General features: G+C 30.6%; 1 protein-coding gene across 1 annotated transcript; it reads right to left on the bottom strand.

Moving 5' to 3' along the window:
* Positions 1 to 635: 635 nt before the first annotated feature.
* LOC113518642 (glucose dehydrogenase [FAD, quinone]-like) lies at positions 636 to 8139 on the bottom strand. The gene is made up of 6 exons (XM_052900219.1): positions 7926 to 8139; positions 7217 to 7609; positions 5305 to 5535; positions 3624 to 3756; positions 2905 to 3024; positions 636 to 2030 (listed from the first exon to the last, which is right to left on the bottom strand). The coding sequence occupies exons 2-6, from the start codon at positions 7602 to 7604 to the stop codon at positions 785 to 787; spliced, it is 2118 nt and encodes a 705-aa protein (XP_052756179.1). The 5' UTR covers positions 7605 to 7609; positions 7926 to 8139; the 3' UTR covers positions 636 to 784.
* Positions 8140 to 23271: the final 15132 nt, after the last annotated feature.

Here is a 23271-nt window from a genome sequence, read left to right as displayed (position 1 = left end):
TATCGAATTGATCCAGAATTACTTGTTCATGAATTTTCTACATGCATTGACTTAAAAATTTAATGAAGCAGTGATGAAAAGTTAATGTAGGAACTTATTTTATACGAAATTTGGTAATACTGACACAAATACTGAATACTTTTCGCCCGTAATGGATCTCTGTATAGAGGAACCATTAATTTTATTATTTGGGGTAACGTGACTTGGCACAAAACCCTTTCTCACGCCCTGTTCCTATTAGTATAATGAAACGATGCCCGTTTATTTGATTATTCGTCTTAGGAAAAATAACCTATATATTTACAAATTCTAGGTATACTAGGACGACTATTTTGTCAATTGAATGAGAATTATGAATAATAATAAACACCTAGTAGATATTAACTTTATTCCGCGGTTTTATCCACGAAAATTTGTGCAAAAGTAATAGTGATTATCTCAGTGATTACTTTATTTTTTATAAATATAATCTAGCTATTAATAAAATTGTTATCAATTTTGACTTATATTTTTGGGCAATTACTTACGAGTGCCTTTCAAATGTGCTGTGAAATATTTATTTTAAGATTTTTAAGTTAGATTTGTTAGTTCAAGAAAATTATGGCACCTAGATATTATGTAACTTTTTATATAATGATTATTAACTCTTTAGGTTTTTTTCTGCTGTAAAAATCGAAATAATTAACCGTGAATGTCATACAATTACAATATTTTTTATAATACTTTTAATATACTATTATTATACATTATAAATTTACATAATTCTACTAATATTATCACTATTTTATGATACTACATTTAACCATGTATTTTTAATCAAGTCTGCCCCTTTTTCTCCTATCATTATAGCTGGTGCATTAGTATGCGCACTGGTTGGTCTAGGAATAATACTAGAATCTACCACTCTCAATCCACCTATTCCGTATACTCTTAATTCAGGATCTACGACTGCATAAGGATCACTTGCTGGGCCCATTTTACAAGTTGCTATTTGATGATGCACTGTAATTAACATTGTCCTTATAGCGCATTCCCAATATGAATCTGATCCTGGTGCATGATTTTTACACGTAGGATACTCAGGTAAAAACAGCTTAGGATTATATTTCTTAAAAGCTTCAGATTCTCCTAGCCTAATAATATATTTAACAGCCTCTTTCAAAGTTGCCATGTCTTTTGGATCTGTTAAATAATTGCCATATAATTTTGGATAAGAGTACGGATTGTTGTCTCTAAGCTCAAGATATCCTTTAGATTTTGGTTGTAAGAGTAAAGGAACAGCCGACCATGTATCAGATCCACTTAAAGGTCCGAAAGCAGTATAATAAGTCTTATCTGAAATTCTCCAAGCTTTTCTGGTAGCGCCTCCTGCATCTGCAGTTATAGAACCACCCATGCTTACCAACGCAATATCCGGAACAAGTTCTACATCTTCAGATTGTGACGTTTTTATGTAACCTAAAGCTTCAATCAGACCAGGAGTGGTTAAAAGTCCATCACCAAATTGAAGCCATTGCATTAAATTTGGCAGAGTAGCAACTTTAGGTTCTAGAAGGCTCGCATTTGTAGTATTTAATTTGAAAATAACTCCTGGGAAGGCAATATGGTCATAAAGGGTTCTTCCAACTTTTAGATCAGCAACTACTGGAATACCTAAATTTTCCAAATGTTCTCTAGGTCCCACACCAGATAAAATTAGTAATTGCGGCGAGGCTATCGGTCCTGCGGATAACACGACTTCTCTTCGACAACGCGCCGTATATTTAATACCATTTCGAATATATTCTACAGCATATGCCCTTTTTGTTTGAGGTTCAATTAAAACTTTTGTAGCTCTGGTTTCTGAAAGGATGTGTAAATTTCTTCTCCTTTTATGTGGATGAAGAAATGCTTTTGCTGAACTTAATCTGTGCCCTTTATTTGTCGTTGTTTGAGCATAACCGAAACCAAATTGATCAGGAGCATTATAGTCTACAGTAGGATGACCAAAATCTCTTCCAGATTGTAAAAATGCCTCTACAAGCCCAGTTCTGAAAATAAATAACAATATAAGTATATAATAATAATATAAGTATTCCAAATACGTTCATGATGACTGTTGCCGCTGCAACTCACCAGGAGACTATCAAGCGCAGCAAATGTGAATTGGGAATATTTGCGGCGTTTAGAATTTAGACTCTGGGCCTATAGAGCCCTGAAGCAATGGGCTTTTTCAAAGAGGTATCGCGCTGACTGACAGAAATTTCATGCGCTGGTCTATCTCGAAATAACAGCCATCTTCTTCCGTAGACAACAGTATTGGTTGTGTATTTATAAACATCACTTACGTATTAATATTGATAGTAAGATAATTTCTTTTGTTAATTTAATAAATATAAAATAAAATAATTATTCGCCTGATCAGCATGATAACAGAACGCTATGTTCTTTATTATATAAGAAGGCACAACAGTTGGGTATAAATATTTGCCCAGTACAGGGGACTTTAGAGCATCGTTATGATACGATGAAAAATAAACATTTTAAAATAATTTGATATTTTAAAATATATATTTTCTTTATGTAATAATAAATATTAGACCAAGACGTCAGCGCTGTCAGACCAACGGTATTTTATTAAAGCTACAGTTTTTGTTATGGGCATGGTAGGATAAAAACGTAGTTGAGCACCTTTTTGTGTTTTTACTACCTGTTATCTCCAGTAATGACTGATGCTAAACTTAGATGATACCTATTTATTCTTCCGTAGGCACGAAAAGATTTTGATTTAATAAAATAACGTAGTTCAGTCGGCGTTGGCTCAGCTCATAACAGGGCTCTTAGTCTGTATAAGATTCAACAATATAATAAAAAATATTTAAATAAGTATTGTTATTGAATTATTTAATTAAATGGAATACTTACTTAAATGGAATATTCTCGACTGTCAATTCACCTTCGCGACCACGATACTCAGCATTTTTATACTTTTTCAGTTCAGCTCTTTCAGATTTTTTATAATAATATAAAACATCGTTGTATGACCTGAAAGTAAAAAGTATTTTAAATAAGAACACTCATATAATTATTAGTATAAAAAAGTGCCATCTATTGATTATCATAAAACTACAAATAAAGCATTACAGGAAATGCATATTATTTAGATTTTTTTTTTATTTAAATACAGTATAACTATTTAATTAATAATAAATATGTATAATATAGCTAACATAACTCAGTAAAGGGATGACGCAGATGTCAGTAATTTCATATAAGTCATACCAACTAACTAAACAAAGAAAAACCTGCACTAGATTGTTTAATTTATGTAAAGTATCAGGAAATGTGCAGGAGTTGTTTAAATGGAACTTATTAAGTGTCTATGATTAATAAGCATAACTAATACGATAAAAACTTCTATAGAGACATGACAAAATTAAATCACGATTGACAATGAATGTACAGGTATACAAATTTACTTTTAATATATTTTACTGCACCTAAGAAAATAAACAAACCATTACTAGTATTATAATTTGTTTTTTAACTGACTTCAAAGAGAAAGAGGTTCTCAAATCGGTTGGTTTTTTATGTTTGTTACCTTATAACATCGTCAGATGTTATGGGTATATATGATAACATACCAGCCATAGTTTCCATCAGCTGCAATTCTGTCCCAGTCTTGCGGACGTCCTCGGGTATACAACATTAGGTTAGTAACACTAGTACCGCCTACAGCTTTGCCGCGTGGCCAGAAACACCGCTGCTCTTCGCTACCTGAAATCCGTGGTTATGATATTATTTTTCATTTTTTTATTTATCGCAGTATTTTAGATCAATAAAAAATATAGTTTATTCTATGTGATTAAAACATGGACACATTTTATATGATGATTAAAACTATAGTGAAGTTCGTTCGATAAAAATTACTATGGTCATAATATTGATGCCTCCATTATCATTTCAGCTCGTTAGTTAGCACAAAGTTAAATATAGACTTCCCCTTATAAACCCCAATAAGGAACGGTACTGAGCTACTTGCATAAAGCCGATCATAGATGAATCGTAGTAGTACTGTATATTTTCTATAGTAACCTTAGAGCGACTACAGACACAGCTAGAATAGATAATTTTAATATATTACCAAAATATGTGGACAGATATAGCACGATATGTTACTTTATGGTAAGACCGTAGAGTTAATGAATGCAAAAACCTATGTTATACTAGCTTCTTCTTTATGCACATGGATTTCAGAAGTAAGAAAACCAATGAAAAATATAACTTCTGGATGGCATATCGAGATTAGATTATACATACACTATATTTTTTGTTAGATCTTCAGGAACACAACCGTGAAGACTGCATTCAATTTATTACAGAAATATTTGGGTGATGTTAGAACAAACTTATTTTTATACTACTATAGTGGCAAACAAGCATTTGGCCCGTCTGATGGTAAACGGAATTATAGTAGTTTATGTCGTTAGTTTACGATGGAGATGTCATGCGCGCGTTGCCGACATACAGACATACAAATAAAATTTCGAATAAATATTGTTTTGGCTTCTCTTGTTCTTATAAAGACTTCTCATATAATTTTAATAAATATCTCCCACGTGCAGACGTCGTCTAGTTACAATTTTATTATATTATTAAAATAAGATTATATGACCGTCTGTGACTGGTTTATACTAAATTCTTTCTACTTCTACATTGTTATTATCTCTCCAGGGATACTAGAATCACTCTTCTTTTTCTGCTTTCAATTTATATGGCTGGATGTTGTTGTTGTTACGTAACTGTTTATCATAAAGGCTCTATCGGAATCAAATATCGAAAAGTGCTTTATAAAAATAGCGTTTTTTTTCAATGAGCAGTTAGTTTTCGATATCAGCATAATTTTTTATAATAATATATACTAATATGGGAAAGAATTTAGAATCGATCCAGATAAAAAAGTGCTTATCTATTATTTTATTGGCGATGAAAATAATACTTGTTACATATGTCCCCCCTTTATTTTTAGTTCAGGCAAATATACTAAGCTTAATTTTTTTAAAAGTTACTATAATTCTACAGTAACTAGAACATTTTATTTGCTTACGAACTGAATTTGAGACATTGCGTTTTATAAGTAATGCGAATAATCATATATTGTTATTTCTATGCTACTCGGAATAGCAAAAAGCGTGACAGTCCATCTAATTAAAACTAATGTCGCCTTTAAAATTTATGAATAGAAATATTTTTCACCTTTTTTACTTTATTTGTATATGAATATATATAACGTAAGTAGTACTTAATCAGTATATATATAATTACCCAAACAAACGCCAGGTTGGTGTTCCATAGAATACTGCCAAGTATAATCGGTACGTTGTAAATAAAGCGCTAATGCTGGAATATCAGAGAGCAACATTTCAGGTTTTCCAGCTTCCAAAACAAGCACCATAGCTCTGGGTTTATCCTCAGTTAGACGAGAGGCGAGCACCGAACCTGCTGCACCAGCTCCCACTATTATGTAATCGTATTCATCTAGCGGTTGGCTGTAACCTTAAATTAAAAAAAAATACATTATTAAAAAGGTTTGTTTATATATACAATATTCTAATAATAACTTATGATATCCCACTACTGGGCAAAGGTCTCTCCCATTTCCTTCTAAAAGTTATGTTCTTGAGTCGATTGAAATCAGCCCCTTTTAAATGCGTCTAGATCAGGACACTATTATTTCCTGTGCTAACCTATTCATCTGTAAGCATTGTTGAATTCTCAACAACACGATAAATTTTATTAAAATAAATAACCTTGAACTTGGCAATAAATTTTATACTTTTGTTATATCTGTATAAAATTAAGAACTTTATGAACCATTCTCTAATCTTTCTTAATAACAGTTGAAAACCGTTCTTAATAACAGTTCTTAATTCGCCCGTTATGTTATCACTGTTAGGACGTTATAATTTAAACCTCCGTTAGTTATTGCCATTTCGGTTTGCCATTATGCTACATCTTACATTATTAATACACGGAAATAATTATGTCTATCATATTAAATAACCAATTTAAATGTAACTAATTCAGAGATCCTGATACTTTTTATGGACATAATAAAATGACATTATATTTTGCTCATATATTTTACGCTAATAAAGATACGGGTATTATTTATTTAAAAATATGTAAACGATATTTCCGAATTTTATTCAAATATACTCGTATCTGTGTATTCATAATCGTCTAGGTGTTATATCTCTAAAAATGGGTCACTAGAGCATCAAAATATTGAACTAAATCTGGAGTAAAGTATTTATATAAGTCAAATACTATTTATATTAACTTAGTTGATACTACTTGTATATATATATATATATATATATATATATATATATATATATATATTCTCACATATATACTTTTATACTATTAATTGTTGATTCTTTAAATTTTCAGATATTCGTATTACATGTTTAATTAAATTATAATTTAATAAAAAGAAGATTTGTGATATTTTATTATTTATTCTCTACTGTTAAATTTATATTCTATTATTTAATTTTTTTTATACAACTTAGAATAGTAAACAAGCTGCCGGCCCATCTGATGGAAAGTGGTATCCGTCGCCTATAGACATGAATAGTACCATGGACATAACACAGTATACTGTTTCGCCCATGATACCCCCCATGCGTTGCCATTCCTGAGGACTCAGATGTTATTCCTCTGTACCCTGGAAATTCACGCCATATCCCACCCTTCCAACCGAAACACAGCCATGCAAACATAACTGCTTCGCGGTAGAAACAAGAATGGGACAGAGGTATCCAAGCAATCGACTTTTGTACAAAACCTCCCTCTGGTAATTTGAAAATTAGTTTTAGCGTTTTTCGTATTCAAAATAGACAAAATAAACTCGATTGATTTATTCAAACACAAGATAAATCTACAATCATTACGAATTTCGAAAATAAAATAATAACATACGTGTAAAATAGAAATATAAAGTAAATACCTACACATAATCTATTTTTGCATCATAAAATACCTTGAAAATTTTATTCCTAATTGATTTATATTCTCTCTAATTATAATTTCGTTAATTTAATAAAACGTTAAAACAACGTAATATTTAGTAATTGTAAATCATAAATTAAGGCTATAATAATACCTAATTAAAATTTATGCCCATAAAAAGCAGTTAAAGATGTTTAGTTATAATGAAATACTTTCTTACCTTTAGGTAATGGATACGAGTCCCGAAGAAATTCGAAAGGGTCGTTGGTGTGAGGGGAATAATTGATCCCAACCGTCTGCATCATCAGGTCAACGATAGGACTTTGAGGGTAAGAAAATCTCAAGAATCTCTGTTCCCGTTTTTTATTATCATCTGCGTGCTGACTAGAATTATTTTTCTCATTTGTTTCATCTTCCGACATATAGTTCACAGGATAAGGCCAAAGGATTTTTCCTTTCCTTGGATTGATATCTAATTTAGATTTAAATTCAATTTCGTTATTATCTTCACTTTCTATGGTAATATAATCATCATCGAGTTCTGCATTCAGTGCATTAAAAAATGATGCAACTATTAATATAATTACAGTCTTTTTTAGATTAATCATTTTTCCTAAAAGAATATATACACAGGCATTACAAAGAATTTTCAATGTTTTGAATTAGTGGTTTCTGAATTTTGAATTCAGAAACCACTAATTCAGCCGGTTGTAAAAAAGTACGTTACGCAATATCTTTTCGAAACTCTAATCCAACTTTTGTTATTAATTCAAAAGAATTTATATCTGCGTTAGTTCTATATTAATGTAGTCAAAGTAAAAGGGCAGTTTCCTTTTTGTTAAACAAAATCTTAAATAAAGATATTAATTTATATGTGAGATAATTTTCGCCTTTTATTTAGAACACAAAAATAAAAATTAATTACTCACCGACTACTTTACGAAAAAATATTTATTTAATATGGTCAAATTGAATTTCTTGAGGGACGTCTAATCTGTTCCACGATATCAGGACAAGTGTTGTTTTGCACATACGAGCCTTGACCGTAAACTAGCGAGCTGATGTGATACCGTTACGTTGACATAATGACCAATATCGAGGACCGAACTTCTTACCATGTGATATATATATTAACTATCTTTATAATTTATACCAGTTTATTGCTGTATCTCACGGCATTGACCCTTAAAAACGGTAAATAAAATATCTTACAAAATAGTATCTGCTGATTTATGTAGTAGGAGTGAATTTATGTATAGAATTCGATTATAAATGATCCCACAGGAATTTACTGTTGAAAAAGTAGTTGTTGTATGTTTATATTAATTGTGTTACTGATAGGTTGCCTTTTTTATAGTTTAATGTGTTATATATACATCATTTAGAGTGACGGTATAAATTTTATGAAATTTCTAAGTGGTTTTAATTGGAGGCACAATCAATTATTACTCGAAGTAACAGTGTAGTCAATCTTGTTATCAAATTTCATCCAAATCTGTTAAGATATTTATCCATCATTAGTCAAAATATTTAAAACATAATATTACAAACATAATACGCGTGAATTACGATAGAAAGTAGTCTTTCATTTAGTCTATCTATTTACAAACATTTATTCAAATCTTTTCAGCTGTTTCCACGTGATTTAAAAAAAAATGACAAAGCTTAATTATAGAATCAAATCCATTTATATATATAAAAAAGTATTATTTTTAAATAATTACTTGTCGACGTGGGCAGCACTCAGCATTATGTCATGATAGTTTATTTACTGCAACAGCGTTGTTATTCTGTGCAAGCAACGTAGTGACCTCACGGACAACTACGGTTTACTTTACAGTATTAAAACAATAATCATATATATTTCTTAAATAACAAAAACAAAAGAAAATAACAATGTATAACAGTGACATGGCTTGTAGTACAATGAATTATTACAGTTATGCTCGTGTGTACAAGTACAATTTCCAAAATCATATAGGGGAATGAAAAGTAATTAGTATATTAAGTATATATATATATATATATATATATATATATATATATATATATATATATATATATATATATATATATATATATATATATATATATATATATATATATATATATATATATATATATATATATATATAATAGATAGTCTTTATATATAGTTTTCGCATGCAGTCGTGGCGATAAATTTTTGCAGTAGGATGTAGTAGAGGCACAACAAGTGCCACTAATCGACGCAGTTTTATGTTTTTGAGTGGTGAGCAGATAAGGAGAGGCTCTCGTCGTGTTTTCTAAAATTCATTTGAAGCATATTTCGTTAATTGAGATAAGGTAATACATGCGTACGTGAAGATATATGATAAAAGCGTACGAAAAGTTTTTTCCAGATTTTGCCAAGATTCCGTACCTCTGTCACCCTTTTAATAGGATTTCCATCAATGGATCATCATCATCATCATTATAACTTTTGAGAGACTACTAGTATCGGTTTTCCATTCGTTCTTAGAAGTTCTGCTATAATTCTGTCCTCTTCTGGTACTCTGCCGTTTTTAAGCTATTTAAGAGCCATCTTAATCTCCTACAACTGACGTCCGGGATATTATCGGTGTAGTGTTAGATGATTTTAGCTTATTTAAGTAAATCCTTACGAAAGCCGGACTGAAGTTTTGGGAGCATATTTTTTGATTGAGTATTTAATGTCTAAACTATCATATTTATGATATTAGTGGTATTGTATATATATAATTTTATATTAATGGAAGCATAGAGTCAATAAACAATAATATTATAACTGTTAACTAGAATCTTTCAGTGTCTCGAAATGAGAATAATTTAACCCATTTGGAATCAGTTTGCAGATCCATTAAGACTCTTATTCGGCTAGACTAGAGGTATCAAAACCTGAACTTGACAATATCAAATAATAAAGTTCAAAGCTTCATATACTTTGAAAACGCAAAAAGAATCTGAGTTGATATCTACTCCATCTTTTATAATATTATACGTGTAAAATTTAGTTTGTTTCTTTGTTTCCTCTTGGCGCCTTAACAGCTCAATCTTCAAATTTGCTATACATGAAGTAAAGTAAAAACATTTATCTAAAGACCTATTAATATATATATAATTTATATAAGCTATGTATATATAGATATGATTCTATTTTAAAGATTCTGTAAATTAATACGTACAAATAGACGTGACCAAGTTTTTCGCAGGTTTTTGATAGTATATAGTCGTTATATTTATTTTATACTGTTGTCATGATAGCACCTAACGATACTTACTTACCTACTCGCTTAAGATTTTGTATAAACAACTTTATTGTCGTAATCGGTCTAGAATTAATGAAATCATTTACACATGCCGTAAAAAATTAAATCCTCTCTTTAAACAACATCCCTTTCCTACCCATACCTTTCAAGTGTATATTGATTTAAACGTGAAATTATTTTTGTGACTAGTAGCAATGTAAGCATTGTAAAAGCAACATATACAAAATACAAAAAAAAAAAATACAGACATTATTTTGGAAGTCGCTTAAAAGTATAATGTTATTTATATTAGTGATAAATAGATGCTATTTTTTACTTACCTTTTGAAGACAATAATGTACGGTTAATCAATAGAAAACGGTACATACGATAGGCGTAGCCATGACGGTACATGTTAGCTGAGTAAGTTAGCGACTGCACTTACCGAGCACCTGTTTGTTGGTAAGTTACAAGTTCAACGACCGAACTTAACACAAAACCAGTGCAGATGGTAGAGTTAATATGGGGTACACTTTATAATAAATACTAGTTGTATCTCTTTGCTGTAGATATATAAAATATGTATTTATGTGTTAATCTAGTACATATACTGCAATCTGCATAATATTTTTTTATAAAATTGTTTTACTGTTGAAGTGTATATAAAAAGCAGCTAGTAAAATAGAACTACTTTTACTGAGAACTTTGAACAGCTTCGAACATATTGCAAAATTTATAAATTTGGCATGTAAATACTCATATGATATCATTGTCTAATTAGACAGCTAGACTAACGATTATGTGACACTTAGCCTTACAATAAATAGTACGATAATAATTTATTATATTTATATTTTTCCTAACTATATATATATATAAATATATATTTATTTTTGATAAAGAAAATATTTTTCAATGTTAGTTTATTTAATATAAAATACAGTAAAATGAAATCCAGAAAGTAAACATCTTTTACAAAATCGATGAAAACATTGCGTGAATATAATATACTGAAAACAGTTATTATTTTTTATACTTATGAATGTTTACGAACTAGAAATTATTACAAACAAGAATGGTATGAAGATTACATTATGCAAGTGAAGTTGGAAGCTATTCAAGAACGCTTCTTCCAGCAATAAGGAACACTACTTCATTAGCATAAACTAGTATCTAAATATTAAAGTTGAAAGATTATAAAAGTTTAAGAAGTTTGTAGGTATGGTGTTATTCAAGTTGCTACTTGGTACAAATTTGTTATTCCTTGCAGAAATTCTCTCGGCTAAGTATTAATGTTATTAATTAATGGTATTAACTTTTTTTTATTAATTTTAAGGGTTTTTATCTTCTTCAAGTATATTTATTATCGTACCTTAAACTGATTTCTCATATTAAGTTTTAATGATGTCTTACCAGCCATAATTCTCGGTTGTTCTCTTATATTTAGGGTGCGGCCAAAAGAGTCTAAAGTTAGGTTTGAAAGCTTACAGTAAAATAGTAGAACAGATTTTAATGTCAATTAAAATAACGATAAGATTTTTTATGTCACTTAGAATGGTAAGTAAACTGACGACCCACTTAATGAAAAATGAAAATCGTCGCCTATAGACATGAGCAGTACCATGGACATAACAGAATATTTCGCCCATGATATCCCCTATGCGTTGCCATTCCTGATGACTAAGATGTTAGATGATGCCTTCATACTTTATTATTTCACTTCCATATCCTACCCTTCAAACCGAAAAACAAAATAATAAAAATGATCCATGTAAGCAAGAATAGTTTAACAGCCAATAAGCCGCTCACATAACTCGGGGAAACGACAGGGAAAAAGGTTCTCGACTGGTAACTCCGTACAAGCAAACGCATTAAACCCCAACCAATAGGGCAAAAAATTAAAATTCGTTATAAGCAATGTGTGTATTCATTGGATGTGTGACAATTCCTTATCGCAATATAAGCGGGAAACCTACGTTCAAAAGTGAGCAAATTAATTTAATGACTGAAATGAATCTAATTTCGAGGATTAGATTATAAACAACATCTACGCAAACGAAGTCGAGAATATAATATAACAGCCTTTGTTTGTACTTTATACTTTGTCTGCTAAAGAGCACTTAGAGGTACACGTAATTGCAGAATAAATATTTGGTGTGGCTTGACAATGCCGTAAATTGAAACAGTACCCACCTATAAATATACTTAATATTTTGTCTCATAACTATATAAAAAATTGGTTTATTATTAAGTATATTTGATTAGTTACTGAATGTAGAATTTTATGTAATTCGTATCATACCATCACCTGGATACATTTATATGTACGAGGGTGGGTTGTAAAGTATTTAACTTAATCAAGAAAATAAACTCATATAAAATAAATTATATTTTCATTTTTGTACTAATCTCTATCTCTATCAATCTAATCACTATCAAGTTCAATGCACTTCTGCCACTTCTCCTTTAAAGCTTTTAGACCGTTGAAAAAGAAATTTCTTTGAGAGTCAAAATGCGCGTCTTCTGCTGTTTTGACCGCGTTTGTTTGTCGAAAATTTTTGATTTTCCAAATGCTTTTTTGAGTTAGGAAATTAGAAGAAGTTGGATGATACCAGATTAGGTGAATAAGGCGGATGCGGTAACAATTCAAAGCCATATCATAGTTGTGAATTTCAATTATTGGTAGTACAGACGTGTAAGACAGATAAGCATAATCTTGATGAAACAGGGATTTCTTCTGAGCATTCCTGGATGTATTTCTTTTATGTCTTCGCGTAAACAATGTAGCAAGGTACACTATTCATCGGATTTCATGGTCTGACTTGTTTCAAAATAATCAATTATAATTACACCAGTTCTAGAACATTGAAACCATTACCTTCTTGCTGACGAAAACGACTAGCATTTTAGCGAGTGGTGAACCGGGTATTCTCTACTGTTTTGATTGTTGTTTTGTTTCCAATATACTGTCATGAATCCATGTTTCGTTCCTATACTAGGAACAAAGAGACTAAAAAAATCATCTAGATCGATTTCAAATAACCTCAAATATTCGCATGAAACAGTCAGTCGCGTTCCTTGTTATTCTATTGAAAACAGCCACTGGACCCACCTCGCTGACACCTTGTGGAAACTCAATTCGTTGATTATGATGTTTTTAGTTTGCTCATAAGAGATGCATATAGTCGCGGCTATCTCTTTAATTTTTAATCTGCGATCTCCCATATTTAAATCAATTCAAATTTCGTACAATTTAGTCAGGAATGAACTGTGTGTTGTTTTAATTTGAAGAATTGAATGTGTCTATGTCAGATCGAGTACTTTTTAATTCATCCTCGTATAATAAAGTTATAACAAGTTAATGTCTGTAGATAGAAAATATTAAAAATATTAATGCCAAAGATTTCTACAAAAATTGTGTGTTGGATAATCACACATATATTTTTTTTATAACACAGGGCGCATGCAGCTCACGTGATGGTATGTGACTACCCCTGCCCATGAGCACCCGCAACACCTTTTAAAGTGCTGCTGGCCTTTTAAAGAGAAGTATGCTTTTTTCTTGAAAGTTACCATGTCATTGAATCATATGTGAATTTCTTATAATATAAAATGAATACCATGTAGATGAAGCCGTGGTATAACCATCTGCATGAGCTAGTTCCTATCTACCTAATAAGAAGCAAACATGCATTTACCGTTTCCATAATACTTTATAATGAAAAAAAAAATCAAATATATATATATATTATATATAAAGCTAAGCTATGCCAAAACGTACTGCACCATATTTTATACAAGAAAGTTTTTCCATTTATTTGAACGCAAAGGCCTATCTTGATAGGCCATCAGCGGGTTTAGCATCCAACTGAAAGAACCGTAAACTGTTCGTGAATCCTAATAATCCTGCAACCAAGTGAGATTATAGATATTTTTTTATATACTTAAGTATCTACTACTTTATTTAATGAAGACAGAGGGAAAATAAGAAAACTGGCTTAACTGTACATACTGGCGCCCTGTCGATCTTCATTAGTAGGTATTAGGTGTTTTATACATTTTCTAGAAGGATAAAAAATAAAAACAAATATTAATAATTTAATAGTTTCAGAAACAAATATTTTTTTGTAGGTAAATCAAAACATCCTGGTTTTTATTTGAAAAATTAAAAAATCTAGACGGCAGTAAATGGGAATGAAATAAATATTTAAGTGGAATTCGTAGGTAACAATATAGACCTAGTTTTTTAAAATTACTGCTTTTTTTATACCTTTGAAAAGAAACAGATTTTTACTTCACAAAATATCAATGTCATCAATAAATTCTTAGAACTAAATATAAGTGTTATATTTAGTTGTTATTTTATGGAATAAAACCGAAGGACAAAATATTATATTTAATTTATGAATGCTATTTGTATAGTATTATATTATTCGTGGTGAAATATAAAATTTAGAAATTTAAAAAATATCAGCGCCATCTAGTGGCATATATAGTATATACTAAGTTTTAATAAACTTGAGTAAGCATTACCATCCCGAAAGCAAGCAAGAAAGATAAGCAAGTAGGTTCAGCCAGAAATTAAAAAGTTTACCCTTCTGCTCAATAGATAGCAGTTTTTATAATTGTGTCATAACTTTTGTTCACCATTACTAATTTTACATGTTATTGAAAATAGATGCTGAATGGAAATAAATGAAATAATATATTTATTTCCTATTTAAAAACTAGCCTGCACATGGGGTATCTTATAGAAAATTTCATTTTAAAACTAGTTTTTATATAAAATACCATTCGCTTCTTTTTATCTCCGAAGTTTGCGTACCAAAATAAAAACATTTTATTTTACTTTAATAATTCTTTAAGACAAAGAAAAATCAATCATGATTCTTTGTTTTCCATAATCTCTGTATAGATTACACATTTTCTACACCTATCAAAATATCTATTTCCACAGGTTGAATGTTGAGAAATTTTTGTACTTAGATTTACTAAGTACAAAAAAGCCTAAGATGAAAAATACAAGCGTAGTATTTATATTGGGTCGTAAACCACTCTAATATTTTTAGAATAACCTAAATCTTTTGCATAATGCAAATCATGCATGTAACGAGAAAAATATAATAATATTAAATATTTTAAAAATATATTAAGAAGTAATACTTAAAGAAGTTGTTTCTTAATTTTCATTTAAACAGTATCTATGTAAACTGTGATTGCTTTGCTCTATTCTATTCAAAGATATTTATAAGTAAAGTTTGATCAAAGCTAATGTATGTAAATGAGGTAAACTTAGTCGTACCACAAATAACATAATATTATAGTATGCTATTAATTATAGTATGTATAATGATCGCTGGATATATTTAACAGTGCTCGGACTAGTTTTAAACTAAGCAAAATTAGTAGATTAGTAGATACATAAAAAAAGATTATCCCTTCTTAATATCACTTTTTTTCTATAAATACATACATTAGGTATTTACATAGACCAATATGTAGAGATATCATGAGTCAATTAAATATTGCGTGGCGAACAAACCTCCAACCATCGAAAGGTGCAGCAGTGTGTCTAAATGCTACGCCACGGAGGAATGTAATTGTTAGTAATGGGATCTATCAGCCCTATTGGTAGAAACACCCTATCAAGTCAGCCTTAACGCATTCCCCCTGGAAACCATCATGGTCACTTCTTACGGAATTCGTCACGATGTGACATTTGACCTTTCATCCTCACCCATCATCTGGGTCCTCGAAAGCATATATTGATAGCGCAAGCGGAGTAATTATTCCATTATTGCCATTAAATAACCCGCTACACCACCAAGGTTGTTAACAATTCTGGTAGATACGTACTAATGAAGTATCAGGAAGAAACAATAATAATCTATCTATCTATCAGTAGAGTCAAGTTCATGATGAAACAAAATTTAAATTTTCTCTTTAGTTACATATGCGGGTTGTAGGCATATTTTTTACGAGCATCATATAAGCCAGGCCTCGACGGGTTGCGTTTTTGCTGTCTACAGCCAAGGCCTCTTTGAAAAGGGTAGCTACCTAATCAGTTAATGCTTGACCCTTTATTTTGCTGAATTTGGATAAGCCATAATAGTTATTTATGTTAAATTGTATACGAACATTGATCATTTAATATTTAAATATTCTATCAGGGGGAAAGGGATTGTTAGTAATGGGGTCTAATGAACCAATTGCTAGTAGTATACCCTATTAGCTCGACCTCCACGCGGTTCCCCCTGGAAACCATCGTGGTTAATTCTAGTGAAATTCGTCACGATAGGCTAACTGACCTGCTTTCATTCTCATTTATCATCACTCACTGGTGCCTCGCCAGTGTATACCGAAAGCGCAGGCGAAGTTACCATTCCATTATCACACATTAAAAAAAAAATCTATCAAGAAATTTATGCTTTGGCCCGTTGAATTTAACTTCAAATAGCTAATAGACTGCCCATCTGACGCAAAAATCCTTATTTATAGACATGGACAGTACAATGACCACGGTACATTGCATGTGTTGCCGTTCCTCAGAATTAAGATATGTTTTTACAATGGTTACAAACTATATGTTGCCCGTGGCTTCGTTCGCACGTAAGTCTAAATAAAAAATAAATAGTTGTATGGACGCCTGTGATTTTAAAAGTAAAACGAATAAAGTTTTATTCCGGTTATAAAAAAAGTATACGAGTATTACGACGTTCTTATTTTTCTTTGCCCACTTTTATACATTTATACAGAGTACAGTAACTTTAACTTCACTACCATAGTAAAGTTTGTTTAAAGAAAACTTATTTCTTTCGCCTACCTGGGGGATGATATTGAAATATTTTGTATGTACTTATTTGCACCTAGAATTTAATGGTTGCAAAAAGACATCAAAATCGGTTCAGAACTGGCGAAGATATCCTGTAACATAAACATAATAGGTGCATATTTTTATTTTTAATTATTTAACCAACTTCAAAAAGGGAGGTTGTATTTTTTTATTTATTGCCTCATAATTCCATCATTGGAAAATACTTGTTTTATCTGTTTTCAAATAAAAATAACTGTATTTTTTAAATAAATATAATTGATTTTCTACGATATTTTTGTGGAACACAATCTTATTAGAACTAGAAGTAACTAAATAAATAAACTCATCGTGATCGTTATCCTTCAGGCCTTTTCCCATTACTTAGAGAGGTCACGGGATGGTTTTTATTACGCCATCTCGCTTGTCACACACTACAAACATTCATAACTTCCTTCACAGTGTCCATTCATCTTTTTTGGGTCGTTCTTTTTCCTTATGCATCTATTTACAAACTCATTAAATAAATAAATCAAATAGGAATTTAAAAAAGATACAGGTGGTTCAGGGTTTTTTAATGGATGATAATGGATTAGTAACCCTGTCTGTGCTATCAGTATACACTGGCAAGGCATCAGTGACGGATAATAAGTGAAGATGAAACAGGTCAGTTAGTTCATCATGACAAATTAAACAATGAATCAAATACGATGGTTTCTAGAAGGAACCGCGAGAAAGTCTACCTGATAAGGTATAGTGCTAGTAATCAGGTTGCTAATCCCTATTAACAACAATCCTTTTCCTCCCAGTGGTTCAGGGTTGCACACTGAAGTAATTTATGGGGAAGGTCCATATTTTCAGAACTTTCTATTGTCCATAGAAAGTTAATATGACGATAATGAACGAGATTAGACAATATTTATGAACTTCTTTTAATGAAGATATAGGACTGTTCTTCCATTAGCAAGTAAGTGATGTTTCATGTGCATTTAATATTTTTAAAACTACCCCTTATATATAATTGTTTAATTTTTATAAATATACTTGAAGATGACATTCCGAAACCAATCACATGGAACAAAGTACAAATATATTTAATAATATTATATAGTCGATAGGCATTAACAAAGAGTACCTTGTATATTTGTCTCGATTTAATAAATTTATTTAATTATATTTTAAAACAAAATAAAAACTTACATTTCTGATGGCACAGCAAAGCTACCATATAATTTCACGGTAGTCTGATCGGAAAAGGTGGCTAATAAACTTACTACTTAGGTAAATTGAGACGTTTTATAATTTGCAGTGATACCTGAAATACTACGAAAATATCAGATCTATTTTTAGTATGTTAACGTGTACTATATAAAATTTCTTTATTTATTTTCGTAACATCAAAATAAATATCTAATAAAGAATACCTAGAAGAGAATAGTCCTAAAAAAAATAAAGAGATAATGGAACTACCAGTAAATAATACCAAGTATTAAGCCAATTTAATTTAATACCTTTGTTCATATAATCTCTCATGACGTAAAAGTAAAAGTATAGCTTTTTGTAATAAGAAAAATAATAATAATTTTTATCAATATCAGCGGCTTAAATTACCGGTCAGGTGTGAGCTGACTGTTGATACAGCGTTCATAAGACTGTAATAAGGGTTCTATTTTTTAGCATTATGGTACGAAACTCTAAAAATATTATTGTTATTTTACACTTTACAAACCTATCGTTGAAAATTGAGCTGAACACTGGGGAAACAATGGGGTTGTTTTATACGGCAGATGCTTTGAGATTTGATGCATAAAATGATTTTGATGAGTATGGATGGAGCTTATTAGAAAAAAAATCCACTTAATAATAAGCTGATAAAGCACTATATATTTAACCATAATCTTCGTCCTTGCAAGAATCTTCTTCACATGCCTGCTCATCATACTGACTTCATTTCCTATTCCTGCACTGTTCAGGCTTCAAACACTGGAACGAACTTCCGCTTGGCATAAGATCTATCAAAGCAAACTAGTTTTTAAACATAAATTGCGCTCCTATTTCATATAAATAGCTTGTTTGCCATTCTAAGTTGTATATAAAAAAAGCCCGAAAACAATTATATGTTTATACATATTTTTATAAACAATATATTTATATAATATTGTTTCTTTTTATATTTCTTCAATCCAATAATGCACCGTCTACTTATTTCTCGGTTTGCCCAATGGTTGACTGGGAGAGAACATCATCCGGTGTTAAGTTCGCCATGTATGTACATAGTTTCACTTTGTATTAAAGTAAAAATAAATAAGTATTTAAATGAATAAATAAAAAATAAATAAATGAATGAATGGATAAGTAAATAAATAAAATAAGTAAATAAAATTGTATAAAGATTTAAATTTGGGACCGTAAGTACTAATTAAATTATAATACCTTTTATCCAAATAGGTATTATTTAAATTAGTATTATTCCTATCCATTTAAAGTATTTGTTACGATTTTTAAATAGATTAACATAACACACAGTAACAATTTCAGATACTATAATAAGTACTAGCTGACACCATTATAAACAATACCGCACGATTTTATGCGTCAATAGCTATCTTTAGAAGGGGGGAGCATCCAACCTTCAATAAGTAGATAATACGTATCAATTTTTATTTATTTATCAGAAGACCATACACATCTAGATGAAGCATCATGATAAAAAAAAGCCATCAAAAAACGGTCACCAAACGGCCGACAACAAAGCCTTATTACGCGTAATTTTTTCATACTGTGTGTACGTAAGTTCGTACTATATACTCGTATATATATATATATATACATACAGAATTTTATTCAATTCCGTTATGTTTTCTTTTTTATTTTCTTTTATGTATATTGAAATGGCAAACAGGCTAACGGCTCACCTGATAGAAAGTGGCAACCGTCGCTTATAGATAACGTTTGTATAAGAAAGATCCAAACAAATGAACAAACTTTTGCATTTATAATATTAGTGGTCTTGCTTCGTTATTTTGAAACCAAAACCATTTCAAAATTGTTTTAAAGTTTTTAGGTCCATGTTTTTTTGACGAAAATGTATACCTAATTTCTCTTGTAGTTTCTTATAATTTCTCTTGCACAACGATTTTTCAAAATATTTTCAAAAAGAAAAAGAAAGAGGTTCTTAATTCGGTTGTATTTTTTGTGTTTGTTACCTCACATTCCATTATTTCTAAACCGAAAATTCTTTCTTGTCTAGACATTATTATAGATTAGTTACATAAAAAAATATATATATTAAAATCAGTTCGGTAATTTGTGTTCAGTTTGTAAAGTGTTTAGATCAAAATAACTGGTTTTGTTACAGTTGAAGTCGGTTTTTTATAGGACACAATCTATATTTGAATAGTATTATCACATGTACTCCTAGATGAAATATCAATATATTTCAGCCTATCTACAGATAGAATTGCCCACATTATAAGATACTTACTTAGATACTTCAATTACTCGCCAAGAATTAATTAAAAGAAATATAACACAAAAGTCGGTAGAAGTTGCCCCTTTGATTTATTAAGCTTTTCAATACTAGTTAGGTCAGTGGTTTCCGCTCTAATAGGTTCTCATGTTCTTACTACCTAACATATATAAATAGAATGTTACTTAATATTTCTTCAAGATTTTAATACAGTATCTATCGATTTATATTTAACCATGTTGATGCAAATTTATCAAAGAAGCACTTTCCCTTTCCCGGCATATCATTAACCTTTTGTAATACGGTATTAATATTTAATAGGCTTATCTACTTTATTCGAGACAAAAACAGAAATATCTGTGCTAACCACGTATCGTCTTCTATTGTTCACATTTACTGAAACTTTACAATAATGGGATAATCTTGTTTGTGTCTTTATGTACTTTACTTATTATTCAACACACAAATACTTAGAAGCTTGTTCCAAGGACTTGTTGCGAGCGCTGACAGTTTTTCGTTTTCCTTAAAGCAATCAGTGTTGCCTGAGCAAAAGATCACCACTCGCGCTCTATAAAAGTTCATTTGCAGGGCTTACACACGGGTGGATAAAATAAAAGGTTCTTTCTTTTCGTAGGCATATAAATTCAAAGGCCCGCTTTGATAAAATTTGTGAATTCGTTGATTGGATATAGAGGATTTAGAAGTTTTATTGGAAAATGAGCGTAGGTTTAACAAAGACACCCACGTTCATAAAATCAGTGCATCACTTTTAAACTTTTATCTATTCGTAAACAGTTTAGGCTGTTCCAAGGCTCTGCATGGGTGGTGTCGTGTTTCTTCTTTAAATTTAAATATTCAAAAATCTTTTCTTAGCGGATATTTATAAAATAATCCTGTTTCAAATTGCAGCTCACTAGACATAGAAGTTTTATAAATATAGATATTTGTCGTTATCATCATAATCTTATACTGTGTCCATTAATAATAGACATTCCCAATTACCTGTTACTCCGACATCTACTTCCATCCGCTTCTTGCTATATTCTGCTCATCGTCATCCTTTTAAATTTATCAACTGTTATATTGGTATTGATAGCGTAAAGAACAATACTTAGTGAAAATTCATGCTGTTTTTCTTGTGTAGGGAGTTTTATTAAAAGTCATTATATTGTCAAATATATAGGATCATATATAATTTTATATCAATTAACCGAGACCTGAGAAACATCTAGTAACATAAATTTTGGTTTATTTGTTAATGTTACATGGCATTATCTAAGATTTCCATCTTAGTTTTTATTGAGTGAAGGTCAAAGATTGTTTGACCTTCTACAGTAAGGTAAAAAAATATCTTAAAGACTATTACTGTGACTGATTCTGAGAATATAACTTACTGAGATATTATACTTAACATTGTTTCGTCATTATTACCTACAATATCTAAATGTACAGTTAGATATGTAAATATTTGGAAACGACATAGAAGTACAGCACTGATATGTTATTTTATTGTTAATGAAAGGGGCTTTTATATAATAATTTATCATGTGAATATATTAAAATAGATTATTTTCTACTCTAGCTGTTATTATTCTATCAAGATAGTTAAATAGGTACGCTGCGGGGTACAAAGCCCTGAGGTAATTGTTGTGTAAAATTCCTGTATTCTCATCGTATTCTTTTTTTAGTTTAGACAGTAGATCCTGGGATAATGGAAATAACGTCAAGAAGAAAAGTAGGAATACATAATATATCAGATACGGAACAAAACAAAACTTATAAATAAATAACAGCTCGACAATCCACGGTGCCGAGTGTCATTCGTATTATAGCAGAGTACATTTCAAGACACGTACTCCGGGACGTGTCTACCCAACGTTGCCCGCTCCACTCCATTTCCGTAAAGTGAAGTGCAATTAGGAACTTATCGCCAGAGATACCAACGCAACTTACCACTTACTGCTGAATCATACAGTACTACTACCGTTCTTGAAATTCACCAGCGCATATAGGCTTTACTCGTGGTTAAGCGTAAACATACGCACTGTAATAGAGTGCGTATGTGACGGAACCGCAGTCACGCACATTATCACAACGTGCAAATATGAGTCTTTCCAAAAATAAAGTGCACGCGCCCTCGTGAATTGTAAGAACTGTATTTGAAAATGTGCGGACGTGCTCATCACATTTGCTTTATTTTCGAGGCTTTGCTATATCAAAAATAAAGTATGAAAAAAAGTAAAAAATAGACCTATTATATAAAGATATTATGCTCGTATAACAACTCCTACTACTGTACTATGCCGAGTAGCCTAGCCTCAAGGAACAATATACTTGCCTTATTTTTAGATATGTTATAAATTATAATATTTTATAAATTACTCCTTTGCATTATATTAGCAAAAAAATGTGAAAATGTTTTTTCAGCCAAAATTACTTTGTTAACGGGTAACTACTCATACATACCTATGTATCTACATATATGGAGGTTTATTGTTAAGGTAGGATCTAAAGTTGCTGTTGGTAATCATGAATCGTATTCTATTATGTGCTGCTTATGACTATAGGTGACAGTTACCGTATCTCATCATCTGGGCTGTTTCAAAAAACAATCTTTTCTAGTTTTAAAATCAAGTCCGTATTTCGACCGGCTCTGTAATTGTTAAGAACTGATTTAGCTTATTACACCTACGCACAATTTAGTTATATCGAAAGAATTACGCATTATTTTTTATTTCTAGAAACAGTCA

The sequence above is a fragment of the Galleria mellonella genome, unplaced genomic scaffold, assembly GCF_026898425.1.
Source record: "Galleria mellonella isolate WM207_F2 unplaced genomic scaffold, CSIRO_AGI_GalMel_v1 utg64, whole genome shotgun sequence".
NCBI classification, from domain to species: Eukaryota; Metazoa; Arthropoda; class Insecta; order Lepidoptera; family Pyralidae; genus Galleria; species Galleria mellonella.
The sequence above is the reverse complement of the archived record's forward strand: the minus strand, read 5'-3'. Positions and strand labels throughout refer to the sequence as shown.

What these genes read in the sequence shown, in the direction of transcription:
- LOC113518642 (XM_052900219.1), bottom strand. Translation starts at nt 7,604, where the DNA reads ATGATTAATCTAAAAAAGACTGTAATTATATTAATAGTTGCATCATTT. An exon ending in CTCGTATCCATTACCTAAAG is followed by an intron (nt 5,536 to 7,216) that starts GTAAGAAAGTAT and finishes TTTTAATTTAAG; the next exon opens with GTTACAGCCAACCGCTAGAT. An exon ending in GTCGAGAATATTCCATTTAA is followed by an intron (nt 2,031 to 2,904) that starts GTAAGTATTCCA and finishes ATTTATTTTCAG; the next exon opens with AACTGGGCTTGTAGAGGCAT.